The sequence below is a fragment of the Setaria italica genome, chromosome VI (genome assembly GCF_000263155.2).
Source record: "Setaria italica strain Yugu1 chromosome VI, Setaria_italica_v2.0, whole genome shotgun sequence".
NCBI classification, from domain to species: Eukaryota; Viridiplantae; Streptophyta; class Magnoliopsida; order Poales; family Poaceae; genus Setaria; species Setaria italica.
Window position 1 is genome coordinate 33902307 of NC_028455.1, and position 15377 is coordinate 33917683.

At 49.9% G+C, this 15377-nt stretch overlaps 3 protein-coding genes across 3 annotated transcripts; 1 reads left to right on the top strand and 2 right to left on the bottom strand.

Moving 5' to 3' along the window:
• Positions 1-964: 964 nt before the first annotated feature.
• LOC101768184 lies at positions 965-3597 on the top strand (the record flags this gene model as incomplete). Its single annotated transcript, XM_012846916.2, is given in 7 exon segments — positions 965-1032; positions 1259-1326; positions 2094-2166; positions 2343-2452; positions 2522-2623; positions 2929-3028; positions 3176-3597. Coding segments are annotated over 7 exon segments (698 nt in total), but the record flags the coding sequence as incomplete, so codon positions are not given.
• A 322-nt stretch (positions 3598-3919) lies between these two features.
• Positions 3920-4297, bottom strand: LOC101768850 (auxin-responsive protein SAUR71). The gene has a single exon (XM_004974831.2). The coding sequence runs from the start codon at positions 4295-4297 to the stop codon at positions 3920-3922; it is 378 nt and encodes a 125-aa protein (XP_004974888.2).
• Positions 4298-12500: 8203 nt separating this feature from the next.
• LOC101768594 (bidirectional sugar transporter SWEET11) lies at positions 12501-15142 on the bottom strand. Its single transcript, XM_004973960.2, has 4 exons — positions 14946-15142; positions 13997-14033; positions 13368-13860; positions 12501-13260 (listed from the first exon to the last, which is right to left on the bottom strand). Exons 1-4 carry the CDS (start codon positions 15001-15003, stop codon positions 12925-12927), a joined length of 924 nt encoding a protein of 307 aa, XP_004974017.1. The 5' UTR covers positions 15004-15142; the 3' UTR covers positions 12501-12924.
• Between the last annotated feature and the right edge of the window lie 235 nt (positions 15143-15377).

Below are 15377 nucleotides of genomic sequence, written 5' to 3' on the forward strand. Positions count from 1 at the left end.
GGGGATCTCTGGCGACGAGCGGCGCGTCCAACTAGGGGTGAGGGAGAGCCGTCGGCGGCGCATCCCGGGCCCGGCGGCGGCTCGGGGCTGGAGGGGCGAGCGCCCCAAGCGGCGCGGCCGGTGCTTGGGGCACGAGGCCGGCGCGGCTGGGTCCTGAGCTCCGCGCGGCCGGGGCACAAGGCCGGCGGGAGCAAGTCCTCGGGCGGCGCGGCCGGGGTCCGAGGCAGCGGCGCGGCCGGGGTCCGAGGCAGGCAGCGCGGCCGGAGCTCCCCTGGCTGGCTGCTGTCACACGGAGGAAGATGGTGTACTCGTGACAATGACAGGTGGGGCCCACTAACGGTAGCTAACGGAAGCTGAAAACGGTGGTCGTCCCATCTACTTGAGTACCTCCAACCAAACAAAAAAATGGGACGAACTCATTCTTGTCAACCAAACACGAGTCGGGACGATCCCATCCTAAAAAACTGGGACAGAACCGACCCATCCCACCTCGTCTCCAAACCAAACGCACCCTTAGCCTACCTGGGCTGGGCTCGCTCGAGCTCGGCTCGTTTGACAGCCCTGCGCCGGAACGGAACGATTCGCTCCTGCTCTGTTTCTTCTTCTCCCTGACCTTCCGTATTCGACCGCCGCTTGAGATCTCAACGCCGGCGACGGTAACAACAATCAAGGTTCCTTCCACCACCTGGAGAGGCCTCCTTCCTCCTCTTTCCCTCCCGTCCAGACTTGGGATCCGTTCCTTCCGCTGTTGGTGAGTCACCTAGGCTTTCTTGGACGGATTATTCCCGGATCTCTTTGTTTCTGCCAAATCCGACTCTCCGTGCTTTGATTGTTCTTCAGCGAGAGGAAAATTGATAACCCAAGGCGCGAGCACAATTAATTTGCTAAGATTTCCAGTGGTCTGGCTGGACCCCTCATGCCCCAGGTCAGGCTCGTCACTTCTTCGACATGAGGCTCAACAAGGTGGAAGTGAACCTTAGAAGGCTGCTGGAGGCGGCTCCTCGTCAGCAGAATCCGGCTAAGCTTGTCCATGTATGTCCACGTTGTTCATACGAATTCCTTAGGTAGCTAGATTTTCCATCCCGCATTGGTTCTGCTGGACACCTGTCTTTCTGAACTTCCTTTGAAGGAAGAGAAGAAATAGATACAACCTCATTCTGGTTTGTTTCAGTGTCAGCATGTGGTATCTGAAGCTTTATCATTTTGATGGATTGAATGAACTGTATACTAAACACTGTTGGCTTCCATTCAATTGCAGTATGTTACCACAGCCAGGGAGCTATTGGAGCAGCTAGGAGCAGAGACCACACCAGAAGGGATATCAAGGTGCGTTTTTCCGCGATGGCTGAGAGCTTTTTGGAACACTGATATAGTGATATACTGGCCGTGACCCAGTTAATGCATGTAAAAAAAATCTATAGTTTAGTGGAAATGGAAAAGCAGTTGCCATTTGACAGTACCAAACAAAAACTTTAAGATTTGTCTGTCCATTGTAAAATTTTTATGCATAGATCTTACCAGTGCATCAGTATAACCTTCTATCTTTTGCATTTGCGTTAGAATCTTGACGTCTGTGCTGGTAGTTCTGGCTGTTAATTAGTGACTGCACCCTGCTGGCATATTCTTTGGCTGACTGCCTGTGAGAAGACACAAATAAGGACAACATTTTCAGAATTACACCACCTTTCCTATAATCTGGATACAAGTGGGTTCACTAACATAGCTTCCAGAACAATCCTTCTTGTTTCATGAAAAGCTCCTTGTTCAACACTTCACAAATGCATGTTTTTCTTCCAGATTCACTAAAATGCTGTTTCTGAAATCTGGACAGTCTTTTTGTAGAGATATGTTCTATCTCGCATCTCCCAAAACATATACAAAGTTAACTGTCATAAGTTTCTGTCATTTGCATTTTTATGATAACAGTCTTTGAGATACTGGCCTTGCCTTTTACATGTATCTGGTCCCGTGGTATTACTTATTGGTTCAGAAAAGCAACCGTCTCTCTGTGTTAAAAACTTTCAATTTACTGCTTATGTTTACTTTTTCCATGAGTAGAAGAACATGTTTTTAATGAGTTTGTCCTTTTTCAGTGTTTCTAAAGCTAAGCTTTCTGAATATTCAGAAAAGATTGAAGCACTTGCTGCCAGGCTAGCAGCTTCAGTGGTATGTTATTACTGCATCGATTCAATTTTTCCTCCTTACCATTCTTATTTTATTTGCCGGTTCTTCATAGGATTCAAAGCTACTATGGCTGATGTTGTTGTCAACTTTTTTAGCTGAACCTTTATCTCATACAGCTTTTAGCTACGCTTCTTATTTCTATATTACTGTTGGTGCAGCCTGAAAATGAAAAGCCAGATGTTGAAAGCAGAGAAGAAGAAATCTCTGAGGAAATAGCTAAGGCAGAAAGCCCAATATCTTTATCATCAGGATTGCGAAGGAGATCAGCGTAAGTTAAAATTGATGTCCACCTTTTCTTACTGTTACAACTACTGAACTAACAGAAGAAACTAAATAGAGCTCATGTCGAGGTTCGTGCAAGCCAACAGGAGAGGAAAGGAGATATCGGTGCACCTATCAAATTGGATGCAGAAGCTCAGGCTCACATCGAGAAGCACAGGTATCCTACTTTCCTTAAGTTTCATACATATCTGGGTCTCCAGCTCAATCCCCTCGTTGCTCTTTTCCACAGTTTCTCTATTGCACCCAAGCAAACCATTACAGGGTCCATTCATTTTACTGTATTGACTGAGATGCTCTGTTGGAAGCCATAACCTGTGCCATGTTTGGCTATTAGCTTCATTTTCTCCCAAATGTTTTAAGATCTATGCATTGAATTTTTTGGCCTTGCACAAGGTCATCAAATGAATATACACTGGCTGTGTTCTTTTTCTCTTACTGTTACCCGATCTTCTTACTGCACAGGAAGCTGCAAGAAGATTTAACTGATGAAATGGTCGAGTTAGCACGCCAGCTGAAGGAAAGTAGCCTTATGATGAACCAATCTGTGCAAGAGACGGAGAAGGTATGTTTCTTTCATTCAGTCCTTTACAGCTTTCTGTTGTATTTAACATTGGGTTTTATGCGGATAAAGTTTATTGGGGTGATACTGCAACGAAGATCTCCTACAGTTGGGTGCTTGTTGAGAAAATTGAAATTTTTGCTGATGCAGATCCTTGATTCCACCGAGAGGGCCGTGGAGCATAGCTTGGCGAGTACCGGCCGCGCAACCTCGCGAGCGGCGGAGGTCTACTCGCTGACTTCCAAGACGACGTGCTTCCAGTGGCTGCTCATCCTTGTGATGACCTGCGTGTTTGTAATGGTGGTTCTGCTCATACGGATCACTTAGCTTGAAGGACGAGTGCGGCAGCAGCAGCGGGCACTCTCGTCTACTCGTCTTTGTTTCATGGGTTCTAACATGATCAGAAATCCCCAATTCAGGAGTGTAGCCTCACAGCAAGACGGACGGTGTACCGTGGATCAATGTGCTCTTTCGTGTTGCTGGATGATAGCTGCGTGTAATCTGTATAAAACTGGATGATTGCTGCGTGTAATCTGTATAAAACCGGTGATTGCTGTTTTCCTGTTTCGTAATCGTTGGTCAGCCAAATTACCTCCGAGAGAATGTGACCAAGACCCCGGCGCTTACAAAGAAACGGTACAATCTTTTCTTTTAGGGACATGCCGATGGGACATTAAAGCATAAAACAAACATGTCGCAAAATACACAACTAGTGCAACAAAAAGTTACAAGCTATACACATCTGGATGCCGCGACAGCTGATCATATGCATGCATACCTGTCATCTTTCAACACTTCTGTCAAACACTCTAAACATGGATTCGCAAAAAAAAAAAACACTCTAAACATCGCAGGAATTCTGACGACAAGGACACACCCGGCCGATCACTCAAGTCAGCCCACGGTCATCACCTGCCTGCCGCCGGCGACAACGACCGCCACCGTCCGGTGCTGCGCCGCCCACACGATACCGCCGGCGCCCCCGACCGCCGTCCGCCTCTCGCCGGCCATCTCCCGCTCGATCGCCGCGACGGCGCGCGCGAACGCGGCGGCGTCGCAGGGCAGCTCGAGCGGGCCGTCCGCCGCGTAGCCGTAGGGCCCGCGCGCCTCCTCGGCCTCCTCCAGCAGCGCCCGGAACAGGCGGTGGTTGACGCACTCGGCCCGGACCACGAACCGCTCCCTCGCCGGGCCCACGTACACCGCCAGGCAGCCCTCCGGCGGCCGGCCGCGAACCTTCTTGGACGACCGGCACCGGTCCAGCAGGGCCCTCATGGCTCTGATCTCTTTCATCCACGCACAACTGCACAAGAATCTTTTAGCTTGGCTAGGTAGGAACACACAGCAGAGTAGATTGATTGTGAGAGAGTGGTAGCACTGATCTAGTGAAGGTTGCCAACGTGTTGGGAGGAATCTTCAGGTTCAGACTCCATGCATCAAGGCCTTGATTTTATCCATTTTTGTGTCACTCTGAACTCTGAAAGTGTTCTTAATTTGTTGCGGATTTGCTTGTTGATGGCACAAAAAGATAGACAGATAGTAGTGGTGTATTGAGAGGATTAGTGGAAATTTAAAGTTTGGTGTTGTGGAGAGGGTCTGGAGAGTGCTGCAACTGCACAGTGTGTATATACTGTGCTACCCATGTAGGTCTTGACTCTAACCGTGTGATGATAGATTTGAGATTTAGGAGCAGGTGATGAGATACTTTGGTGTTCCAGCTGCTCCATGATAAAAAATTGGAGGATTAGATTCTTTTAATCTGGACCTTGCGTCCTTGCACTGCCTTCTGATTGCAATATGTCCGAAACGAGGTGCAGGATTGGAAATTTTTTTGTGCTACTGCAAAACCAGAGTCCATCCATCGCCCATTGTCAACTCAGGCGCACCAATGACTTCATGGCAATTATGCAGTTGGTCTACACTGATGCAACATGATTATTGGTTGCAAGCTGACTCAGCTAGAGCAGCTATACTCTCGGCGTGGACAGCAGAGGTTTACTTTAAGACATCAACTTCGAGATCAAGATTTTGCTTTGCCGGTTGGTTTGTCAGCTTGTGCCTAGATTTGCCAACAAAATCACTAGACTACGCAGAATTGACATGCAGTGCCCGAGGGTTTAACACCTGGATTTGTGCATGTCTTGATCATGCATGAGTAGTTTACATATCAACGGACAGTGGAATGCATAATTGCACGAGAGAAGAAGAAACGAGGACCACGGATTCGGAGTACCGAGTACACTACATTTACTGTGACATTACTACTCCCTCCGTCCTATCTACTACTCTCTTCATCCTAGAATATAGCTACGTTTAGATATTTTTAAAGTCAAAATTTTTAAACTTTGACAAAAAATATCTCTAAAAATAATTTATTTGGAATAGGAAAGGTTACATATTATAATAGTTGGTTTCACGATATATCTACTGATACCATTTTTATATTAGGGTTATTAGTCTCTATGATTATTTCACTATTTATAGTTAAAATTGAAGAGATTTGATTTTGAAAAAGTCTAAATATAGCTATATTATAGGATGGTGGGAGTACTTCAATTATTTAGAGAAAGTTAAGGCATGGTTTTGACTTGGGAGTCCATTCCCTTTCCTTTTGACTTGGGCCTTTTATATTTTGTTTTTTCAAAAAAAAGTATTGTCAAGATCTAAAAATATTTAGATTTTGCCAAGTTAATTATCGCCCTTATCGCCAATTGAATTGGTGGTACGTCCCCTTCATGCAGAGCACGCATGAAAAGAAGTATAAAATTTCATATGAAGTCACATAGAGATGAATTTTGTATGAAAATTATAGATCTCGACGAAGATTGTAGATCTCGATCAAAATTGTAGACTAGGGATCACATGCATCAATGGCAAAGCCGACTCTTTCTGGTGGTCGATGCGCGCGCACACAAAGAACAACACGACTTAATTTTGGCTATGCGGCCCACACAGCTCACGTCGTTTCCTCATACAATGTACTCCCTTCGTCCCAAATTATAGATCATTTTGACATTCTATGTTCATAATTTTTCTATGTATATAGATATACACTATGTTTAGATACATAGTAAAACTATGTACCTAGAAAAAAAAGCTAAAACGAGGGAGCAACTAATAATAGCAAAAGATCACTAGCCAAGATTATACTGTGCTAACATGCTCTCTGGCCCGGGAGCGCGTCAGCGTCACGCGGAGAGCAGGGACTCGCGCCGCGCCCTGCACACGACTTGGAAGCGTACGGCCTCGATGGCGCAGGGCAGGCGGTGGCAGATCTCGAGGAGCGCTTTGGCGGGGAGCTTGGCCCACGGCGGTGACGCGCCGCCGCCGTCGTCCATGGCTGCGGCCGGCGTGTCGACGGCCGTGGCATCGTGCCGTCCGACGTTGACGACGACTTGGATTTTGCCGGTGATTTCAGAAACACACACGAGACGTCGTTGCGCGTTACTGGGTAGATCGATCGATACTTATAGGCGTTTGTCATGGAAACTGCTGACTGCCGTGTCCAACTCTTGCTGTGGCAAAATTAATAAGGAATCGCTGTAACTTGTGCTTCAATTCCGTTGTAATCACCACATGGCTTCTTCGTTGATAGGCAATCCAAATTCTGTATCAATCCTTGAGACCAGTTACTCATGAGCAGCCATATCTCCTTCGCAAACACACAGTACAGACATAAGTGAGCGGCAGTTTCAAAATCTTGATCACACAAACTGCAGGTTCGATGACAGGGCCAGTTCCTTGCTAGCAATTTATCAGCAGTAAGAAGCTTGCTTTGCACCAGCAACCATGCAAAGAACTTGTGCTTTCCTTCAGTGTGCGCTCTCCAAATTTAATCTCCTTGAAAGGTACTGTAAGACCCATTGAATTGAGCCAGATAAGATGACTTTGAAGTATAGGTTCCATCCGCTGTCCACCTCCAAGCTATCTCATCCGGCCTGTCAGACAGCAGAGGAACCTACTGTACTAGGTCCCATAGAATCACAAATTCAGCCATCTTCTCCACTGTAGACATACGCCATAGTCCCCTCGTCGATTGGCGCTCTACCTTGTAGCCAGCTCGACTGCCAGAAAGACGCTGTGGCACCATCACCCCGGACGGTAGACGACATGCCGTCCACCCCCAGGGTCCGACGGGGCGGCGACATTGGCGACGGCCGCGCCGCCCTGGCCTCCGCCGCCAGCAGTCCTAGGGTCAGAGGATAGTTTGCGACGTGTTCCAGCTTTGCAGGAAGAAGGGGCGATTGACTGTCTGCATCAGCATGGCCGACGCCGTCGCGGCGACGCGGTTTGACGCCACGGCGCGGGCGGCGAGGTGCCGCGCCGCGGCGCTGTGCTCGTCCGGCCCCCTCGCCGTTCACGCGCTGGAAGTGGGCGGCGACGGGAGGGCTCCTCGGTGGGTACGGTGGCGAGAGAGCGCAGCCGTGGCATCGAACGTGTGTGCTTGTTCCTCTGCTGGGGGAGCAGTTTAGCCGTCGACGCTCCAGAGTTCGCCGGTGGGGAGGTGGGCGGCGGGTGCGCCTACTTCGTGGCAAGGCATCCAGACGAGCGGCCGGCAAGACATTACCTGTAAATGCTGATTCCAAAAGCCTATGACGCTGAAACGGCGAGCGGCCGGGAGCGCGTCGACGTCCAGACGAACCCGGCAAGAAGCAAGGAGGTGAACATGCACACGGCGTGGAAGCCAACGAACTCGGCGGCGCCGGCCTGGCTGCGGGCGATCGATCTCGCGGAGCACTTTGGCGAGGAGCTTGGCCGACGCCGGCGACGCGCCGCCGTCGTCGTCCATGGCTGCGGCCGGCGAGTCGACGGAAATCTCCATGCAGTGTCGGCACACCTGACCTCGGAGCCGTTCAATTGTGCCAACATCCACGCCGTGGACGCCGGCACACAGCAGTATACGACGCTCCCTGACTCTGCCATACATGGGCGGCGGTTCTTGCCGGCGCTGCCGCCGCGGCGCATGACAGCCCAGCCCGTCGTGGAGGGGAACCGCAAGTGATGTCGCGCGGGGAAGGGCGCGTTTATGCGTCGCCAGCGAGCGCACGCGGCCCGTCCCCCGCGCCGCCGTCCTCCTCAGCTCCAACGGCTCTCACTGCTGGACCCGCTGCCGCCTCCCGCTGCCCTGTCTTCTCCTCAACCCCACGCTACCCCTCTCTCTCCTCCATTCGCCCCTGCGCCGCTGTCCTCCACCATTGCCGGTGGCTTGCGCCGCCGAATCCGCCGCCACCACCCTCCGCCGCCCTAACCCGGCTCCGCCGGGGAGCTCACCTCCAACGCTTGCCCCCGCCCGTCCCTAGCCCACTAGCTGTCCACCTGCCGCCCCCAGCCGGCGGCGTCCCCACCGCCTTGCAACCTGCCTCCGCCGTTGTACCTCCCTACCCCCACCCCCTTTCTGAAGGTCGGCGGCCATGAACCTCCCCCGACAGCTCAAAACCCGAAAACCATAACCTGGGTGGTCGTCGGCGAAACGCGCTGCGCCATCCCGTCACCCCGCCGCCGCCGTAGAAGGCGACACTACTATTTTGTCACGTATGCGACATATAGCTATAGCGTGCGGGGAAGGCGGGGAGGCCTTGGCACCTTGCATGTCTTTTTTATTTTTTAGCTCTTTTTTGAAAGATTCTCACAAATACACCCCTAGCGGAACCATTTCAAAATCTGAACCCTTAGCTTGGCGTCATCCACGCTGGCGCCAAGCTTACACGTCTCGGCGCTAGCCATCCTGGTGTCAAGGTCCATGCGCAGCTGCTGATGCAGATGCTGACGCGGCGGGGGCTTGGCACCGTAGATCTTGGCGGCGAGCAATTTACTCCGTGCCTCTTCACGTTTCGAACTAAACAAGTATAATTATTCCGAGGAGTGTGCAACAAACTACACTGCGGTTCAATTGATTAGGATGTGAGCTTCTTATCCTAGAGACATGAGTTCGAAGCCCACATCCTAACCAGTTGAACCGCAGCGTAGTTTGTTGCATACTCCTCGAAATAATTATACTTGTTTAGTTCGAAACATGAAGATGCAGGGGTAAATTGCTCGGTGTCAAGATCTACGGCACCAAGGCTTGGCACCATGATGGATGGCGCTAAGCCCCCACCACGTCGGCATCCGCGTCAGCAGCTGCGCATGGATCTTGGCGCTAGGATGGCTGGCGCCGAGACATGTAAGCTTGGCGTCAGCGTGGATGGCACCAAGTTAAGGGTCCAGATTTTGAAATAGTTCCGCTAGGACGTATTTGTGAGAATGTTTCAAAAAAGCTAAAAAAACAAAAAAGACAGGCACCTCGCTACCTCACCGCTATCCGCGCCAATCTCGGCCACCCACGCCCAATCCAACGTCCGGTATAGGCCTAGGGGTGGACGGTATTTCATTTACCGTCCACCCCCTAGGCATAGGGTCCGACTGGCCGGCATCTTTGGCGACGGCGATGCCGTCCAAGCCTCTGCCGGCAGCACTCCTGGTGCCAGAGTAGCTCACAACGTGTTCCAGCTTCGTCGGGAGAAGGTGCGGTTGACAATCTGCAGTTCGTTTGAAATTTTTTTGACAATCTGCAGCGGCGTTGCCGACGCCGTCGCGGCGGCGCGGTTTGACGCCACGACGCGGGGTGCGGCGAGCCGGTCGGCGAGACTGCGAAGCGCAGCGCGTGCTGGTGGTGGACAGGTTCGATATGGCAAGGCAGCATGAGCAGCTCGCCGTGAAGAAGCCGCCGACGGGCCTCCCGGTGCCCCTGCCCCTGCCCCTTGAATCCTGGCTGTGAATGAATGCCAGCCGAGAGGTGCAGGCCTTCCTGCTGCCTGCTCCGTCGTCGGCTCTCCATCGTTTGTGCTGCCGTCTCTGCTGCTGTGCTGTACGTGGTGGTTGCCGCTCTAGCTTGCTGATGTCAGGCTGATGAAAAAAAAGTAAAATGAAGCTAACAGCTAAATCAAATAAATAGATGCTAGTTTACACCCATTCCTATAGAATCCTTGTGTTCTGCAATCCTCTATTTTACCATCTCACTCGTATCTCTTTCGTACGATTTTTTGCATTCAACAAGACCTTAAGCAATAAAGTAGACACTTACGTAGCTATGAATGGAAGCAGTCATGCCATGATGAAGTGCAGTTCCACGTAAGACACCTTCCCGAAAGGGTGAAAAAAGAAAAAAAGATGGGAATTTCGTCTCCTCCGTTGAAAAAACCCAGAAATTTAAGGAAACATTTTGAAAACGAATAACAGAGTGATGGAAAGCAATAGGTCCACGTGGGGAAGCCGGATCCATGATCCTGTAGGTATCTACTAGCAATTCGTTGGGCGTGGAGCCGTCAGCCGTCAAGCTGTGGCGAAGACAGAAAGTTGTCGGAACTGCCATCCCTGTCCGGTGTCCGCGACATGCATACATCCATCAGTCAGTCATGGGGCAATAAGATGGAGGAATGTTTGGTTCCTTGCTTATTTTTAAGTACATGTCACATTAAATATTTAAATACTAATTAGCAGTATTAAACGTAGACCATTTACAAAATACATTACATAAGTGAAGGCTAAACGGCGAGACAACCCTATTAAACCTAATTAATCCATCATTAACAAATATTTATTGTAGCAACACATTGTCAAATCATGGACTAATTAGACTTAATAGATTCGTCTCGTCGTTTAGCCTCCACTTATGTAATGTGTTTTGTAAATAATCTACGTTTAATACTTCTAATTAGTATCTAAATATTCGATGTGACGGGTGTTAAAAATAAATATGAGTAACCAAACCATCGCCGGAAACGTGATCGACCGACCCAAAGCGATGATCGATTAGGACAGTGAGGACGGACTTGCACTGGTGCGAGGAACACCACGAAAGATACGATGTTTCCTGCAGAAAAAGAAGAGCCCAAACACCATATGCCAGTGGCATTCTTTCAGGTGTTGTACTGAAATTACTGAAGTTTCATTCCCTAGTACACTACTAGGTTATGGCTTGTGCCAGTCACAAGCTACTACTAAGCTACAAAAGTGAACAGCTGGCTCCAGCAAACCAGCAGCTGCTACGGGGGCTGCAGCCAGCAACGGGCAATGGTTCCACTGCATTTTTTTTTACGGCACAAAATGAGCCTGAGAAAATATTATTTGGCTGCAGCTAGTTGGGCTACGGGCTGGAGCCGAGCAGCCGAAGCAGAACCAGCAGCTGAAGATCGATCGATCGACCAGAAAAAAATGGAAGCTACGGAGTATTCGGTAAGCAAGCAGACTGATGATGTATTTTGTGTTGCGTGCCAGCTTGGCATGACGTGTTGGAAATTGACTGCTGAGCTCATCAGGTGGGTTGTGTGGGAGGACCGAGGGGTGTTTGGATCTAAGTTTAGTAAGGATCGCATCATCAACTAGGAGAATTAAATATAGATTAATAATAAAAATAATTGTATAAATAAGAGTTAATTCGCGAGATGAATCCATTAAACCTAATTAATTCATGATTAGCACATGTTTACTGTAACATCACATGTGGTAATCGTGAACTAATTAGTCTTAATGAATTCGTCTAGCGAATTAACTTTTATTTATGCAATTTTATCATTAGCCTATGTTTAATCCTCCTAATTGGCATCCAAACATCCGATGTGACCCGGGCTAAGGATCCAAACACCCTCTAGATTGGAGGAGGAGGAGGGAACGCAGGTCCAAAACCAGAGAAGGCTAGAATAATGCTGGTGGCTGGGACCGTCATGACTGAGTAGGTGCATAGAATAATACATCTAGATATAATGTCTAATGCATAATAATATTTATAAAATTAGAAAAATCAAAACGACGAACGAAAAGCCACCTAAGTAGCTAACAAGGGGGGCAATCGGCGGGTGAAACGATCGGCCGCTCCATCATGCCGCCGCCGTTGCTTCATCCCGTGCTGACGACAGTGGACACTGCATATCATCCCCGGTGCACGATACTCCTCCTCCTCCTTATGCGTTAGCTACAGCAGCCATCGATCCCCTGGATATATGATTCTCCAATCTACCACTTGCATTGTTTCCGCCAAGCTTCAAGTTTATTTCAACTGATTAACAATTATATACACCAATAGAGATGTAGTATAAAATTAGTTCGAACTGATCATTTCCCCCGGCCTCTACTACTGTGTCTTCCATTTTCAACCTTTTATCTGCATGCCCTTCAGTTCTCCTTTCCCATTTTAATAAGATTTGTTTATATACTACTCCCTCCATTCCAAATTATTATTCGTTTTAGTTTTTCTAGATACATGAACTTTGCTATGCATCTAGATACATACATGCTATATCTAGATACGTATAAGCAAAAGCTATGTATCTAGAAAAACTAATAGAAAATCAAAAGAAATAGTAATATAGGATGGAGCGATCCAGTTTCTTGTCCTTGATAGATGATGACTACTTCAACTGTCCTGGTCATGACGAGGACAAGACAAGCCACACGTATATCAACCACGACACTGATGTAGCTACAAGCTAGAGACAGCACGTTCACAGCACACAAAGAATACGTTAAACTAAAACAGATGCCCTGTTACAATCTCATGCATGGGTCTCCGGAGCAAGCACTACCTACACCAGAGAGATCAGGACCAGGCCATAAGACTGCAACCTAGCTACTACTACTAGACCACACGCAAACATAGCAGCTACACGCTACCACACAACTTGATTATTGGTGATCTGACATCCAAGGGCAACTAATCACTCACACACACGAGACGACAATAATCCAACAATTAACAACCAACTAAAAACGACCAATAACTAATCGACCGACGTACGACGGCACAACACCCGTAGATATATAATCCACGATACATATATGCTTCCTGCAAGATCAGACTCTAGTTCGCTGCTTCTGCTGCTCGGCGCCTTGTTTAATTTGGTCGATGGATCGACCGACCGAAGTCGTCATGCGGCGGGGACGATCTCGATGACCTGCGGCGGCGGGCCCTCGGGGTTGGCGGCGGCCATCCTGCAGGCCTCGGCGGCGACGGCGGCGTCCTTGTGCTGGCCGTCCACGACCTCGATCTTGTGCACGCCCACGATGGGGATGGGGCTCACGGACAGGATGGCGATGGTGTTGGGGGCCAGCTCGATCACCTGCCCCTGCACCTGCACCGACGGAGCCGCCGCTCCGCCGTCGCCGGTCGTCGGCAGCACGGCGTTCGTGGCCCGGGGCTTGCGGTACCAGAAGTAGAGACCCATCTGCACGCAGCTGAAGAAGAAGCCGCCCACGTTCGGGTACTGCGATGCACACATGTACAGGAGAGCTCATCAGATCGATGATCCATGTCGATCGATCTCATCGATCAGCTGATAGATGCTCGTCTGGAGCTCGATCAAGTGATTACCATGACGAAGGGGTCCTTGGTGAAGAGGCCGTAGCAGAACCAGGCGACGGCGCTGAGGGTGAGGCAGAAGGAGAGGCTGATGGGCAGGAACTCCACGCTCTTGGTCTTCACCACCTTGACGATGATGCTGAGCGGCGCCACGAAGACGGCCATGGAGAAGGCCAGGCACACGCTGCCGAGGAACTTCACCTGGAGGTGCTTGCGGACGCCGAAGAGGGTGACGACGACGATGAGCCCGAACGCCCCCACGTCCATCAGGAAGAAGTAGGCCAGGGTCCTCAGCCTCGCCTTCCGGGGCGCGTACGCGAGGTAGAAGACGATGTAGGCCAGCTCCACGCCGCACCCGAAGGCGTTGATGGTCAGCAGCGGCCTCGAGTTGGTCTTCACCAGCGCGTAGAAGATCCACAGCACCGAGCTGAAGAGCGCCACCACGTACGGCACCGAGCTGAACCCGCCCGTCGTCTTCTTCCGGTACACCTGCAGGAACGTCGTCCTGCACGTCCAAAGATCCATTGCTCAGTCAGTCACTCAAAGATCGCATGAAATCAAGTCTGAAACGAATGACTACGTCGATGACGACGATGGGGAAAGTTAAGTGATCGCGAGGACAGAAAAAGATTACTACTCACACTGGTGCGAGGAACACCAGGAAGGAGATGATGTTCCCTGCAGAAAAAAAAGGAACACGTCAGTGACATTTTCAGAAGATATTCTTCACCACGGATGCACACAAGTTGCAATGCGTCGAATTGAGCTAGAAAAAGTGCGTTGGTTATTAGGTTAAGGAAAATGCAAATGTGGCAAAGGTTGAAGACACACGCCTTCGTCACTGCTCAACCGATCGCCATTTCAAGAAGGATAGAGCACATTTAGTACTGGTTCTCAGACAGTGCGTGGTGGGCTGTTGGCATTCTTAATTCGTGGCTGATGAATGCACAATACTACACTGGAGTGTGCTTCCAAGAAACATGTGGTAGGGCACTCCTACCATTCATTCTTCAGTTGAAAAGTTGATAGGCCATGCAAGCGTGTGTGATGTAGCTAGGAACAGAAGGTGTTAGGTTTTGGAGAGGCTACTAACACTAGGGCTATGATCTGTGACAGTGATCTCTGCTAAAGAACAAAAGGTGTGTGTGCTGAAAGTTAAAGAAGAAGATGTAGTAGTATAACTGAAAAAGATGAAAGCTATTGCATCAATCGATCGACAAGACTGTCTGTTGTCCTGTGTGAGCCGCATGCACGTCTCTAGAACACAGAAAGGTTTGTGCTCTACAGTGCAATGGCACAAAACGAAAAGGAAGAGGACTAGCATGTTCGCAACGAAAGAAGATTTTGATGGAAAAGGCCGTCATGTCGGCCAGGTGCACAAAAAATCTAGCAGGACACGGACAAAAGAACGCACGTACGACGGCATCAGAATGAAGAACCACAAAATAAAGGTGATGTGAAGATCTCATGAGAACGAAAGCAGGAGGGAGAAGGCCACATATGCACGGGCAGATGAACGCAACACGAAGCAAGCTAAGGGCGAAAGACATGCATGGCTGCCGGACGACGGCGTCGGTCGCCGACGTTTACCTGCGACGCCGGAGAGGGTGATCGCCGGGTGAGCCATGTGGAGGAGCCCTCCTGCCATTGCAGACGACGACGGGGAGAGAGGGAGGAAGAAGAGTGAGGTCTAGCTCGACGGCGGCGGCCGGCTTGCTAGGGCCCTTTCCTACCTCCCTCCACGAGGAGCTCTCGCTACTGCGTTAGGTGATGCTGCGGCTGCTGATGTGTGTGTGGTTTGGAGCCGGGGATTTGCTAGGTTTTTATAGCGGAGCCCTGGCTGTTTTGATTGGCTGCTGGCGTGTTGATATGGCCATATGGGTGCTGTCCAGTTCGATGCACTTTTCTTCCTAGCCGCATGATCCATTCATCAACCCACTGGAATGATGCATTGGTGAGAAAAGAGATGGTGTGCATGGATGTACCAGCTGGTCGTACTACTGTCATACAATGGGTGCATCC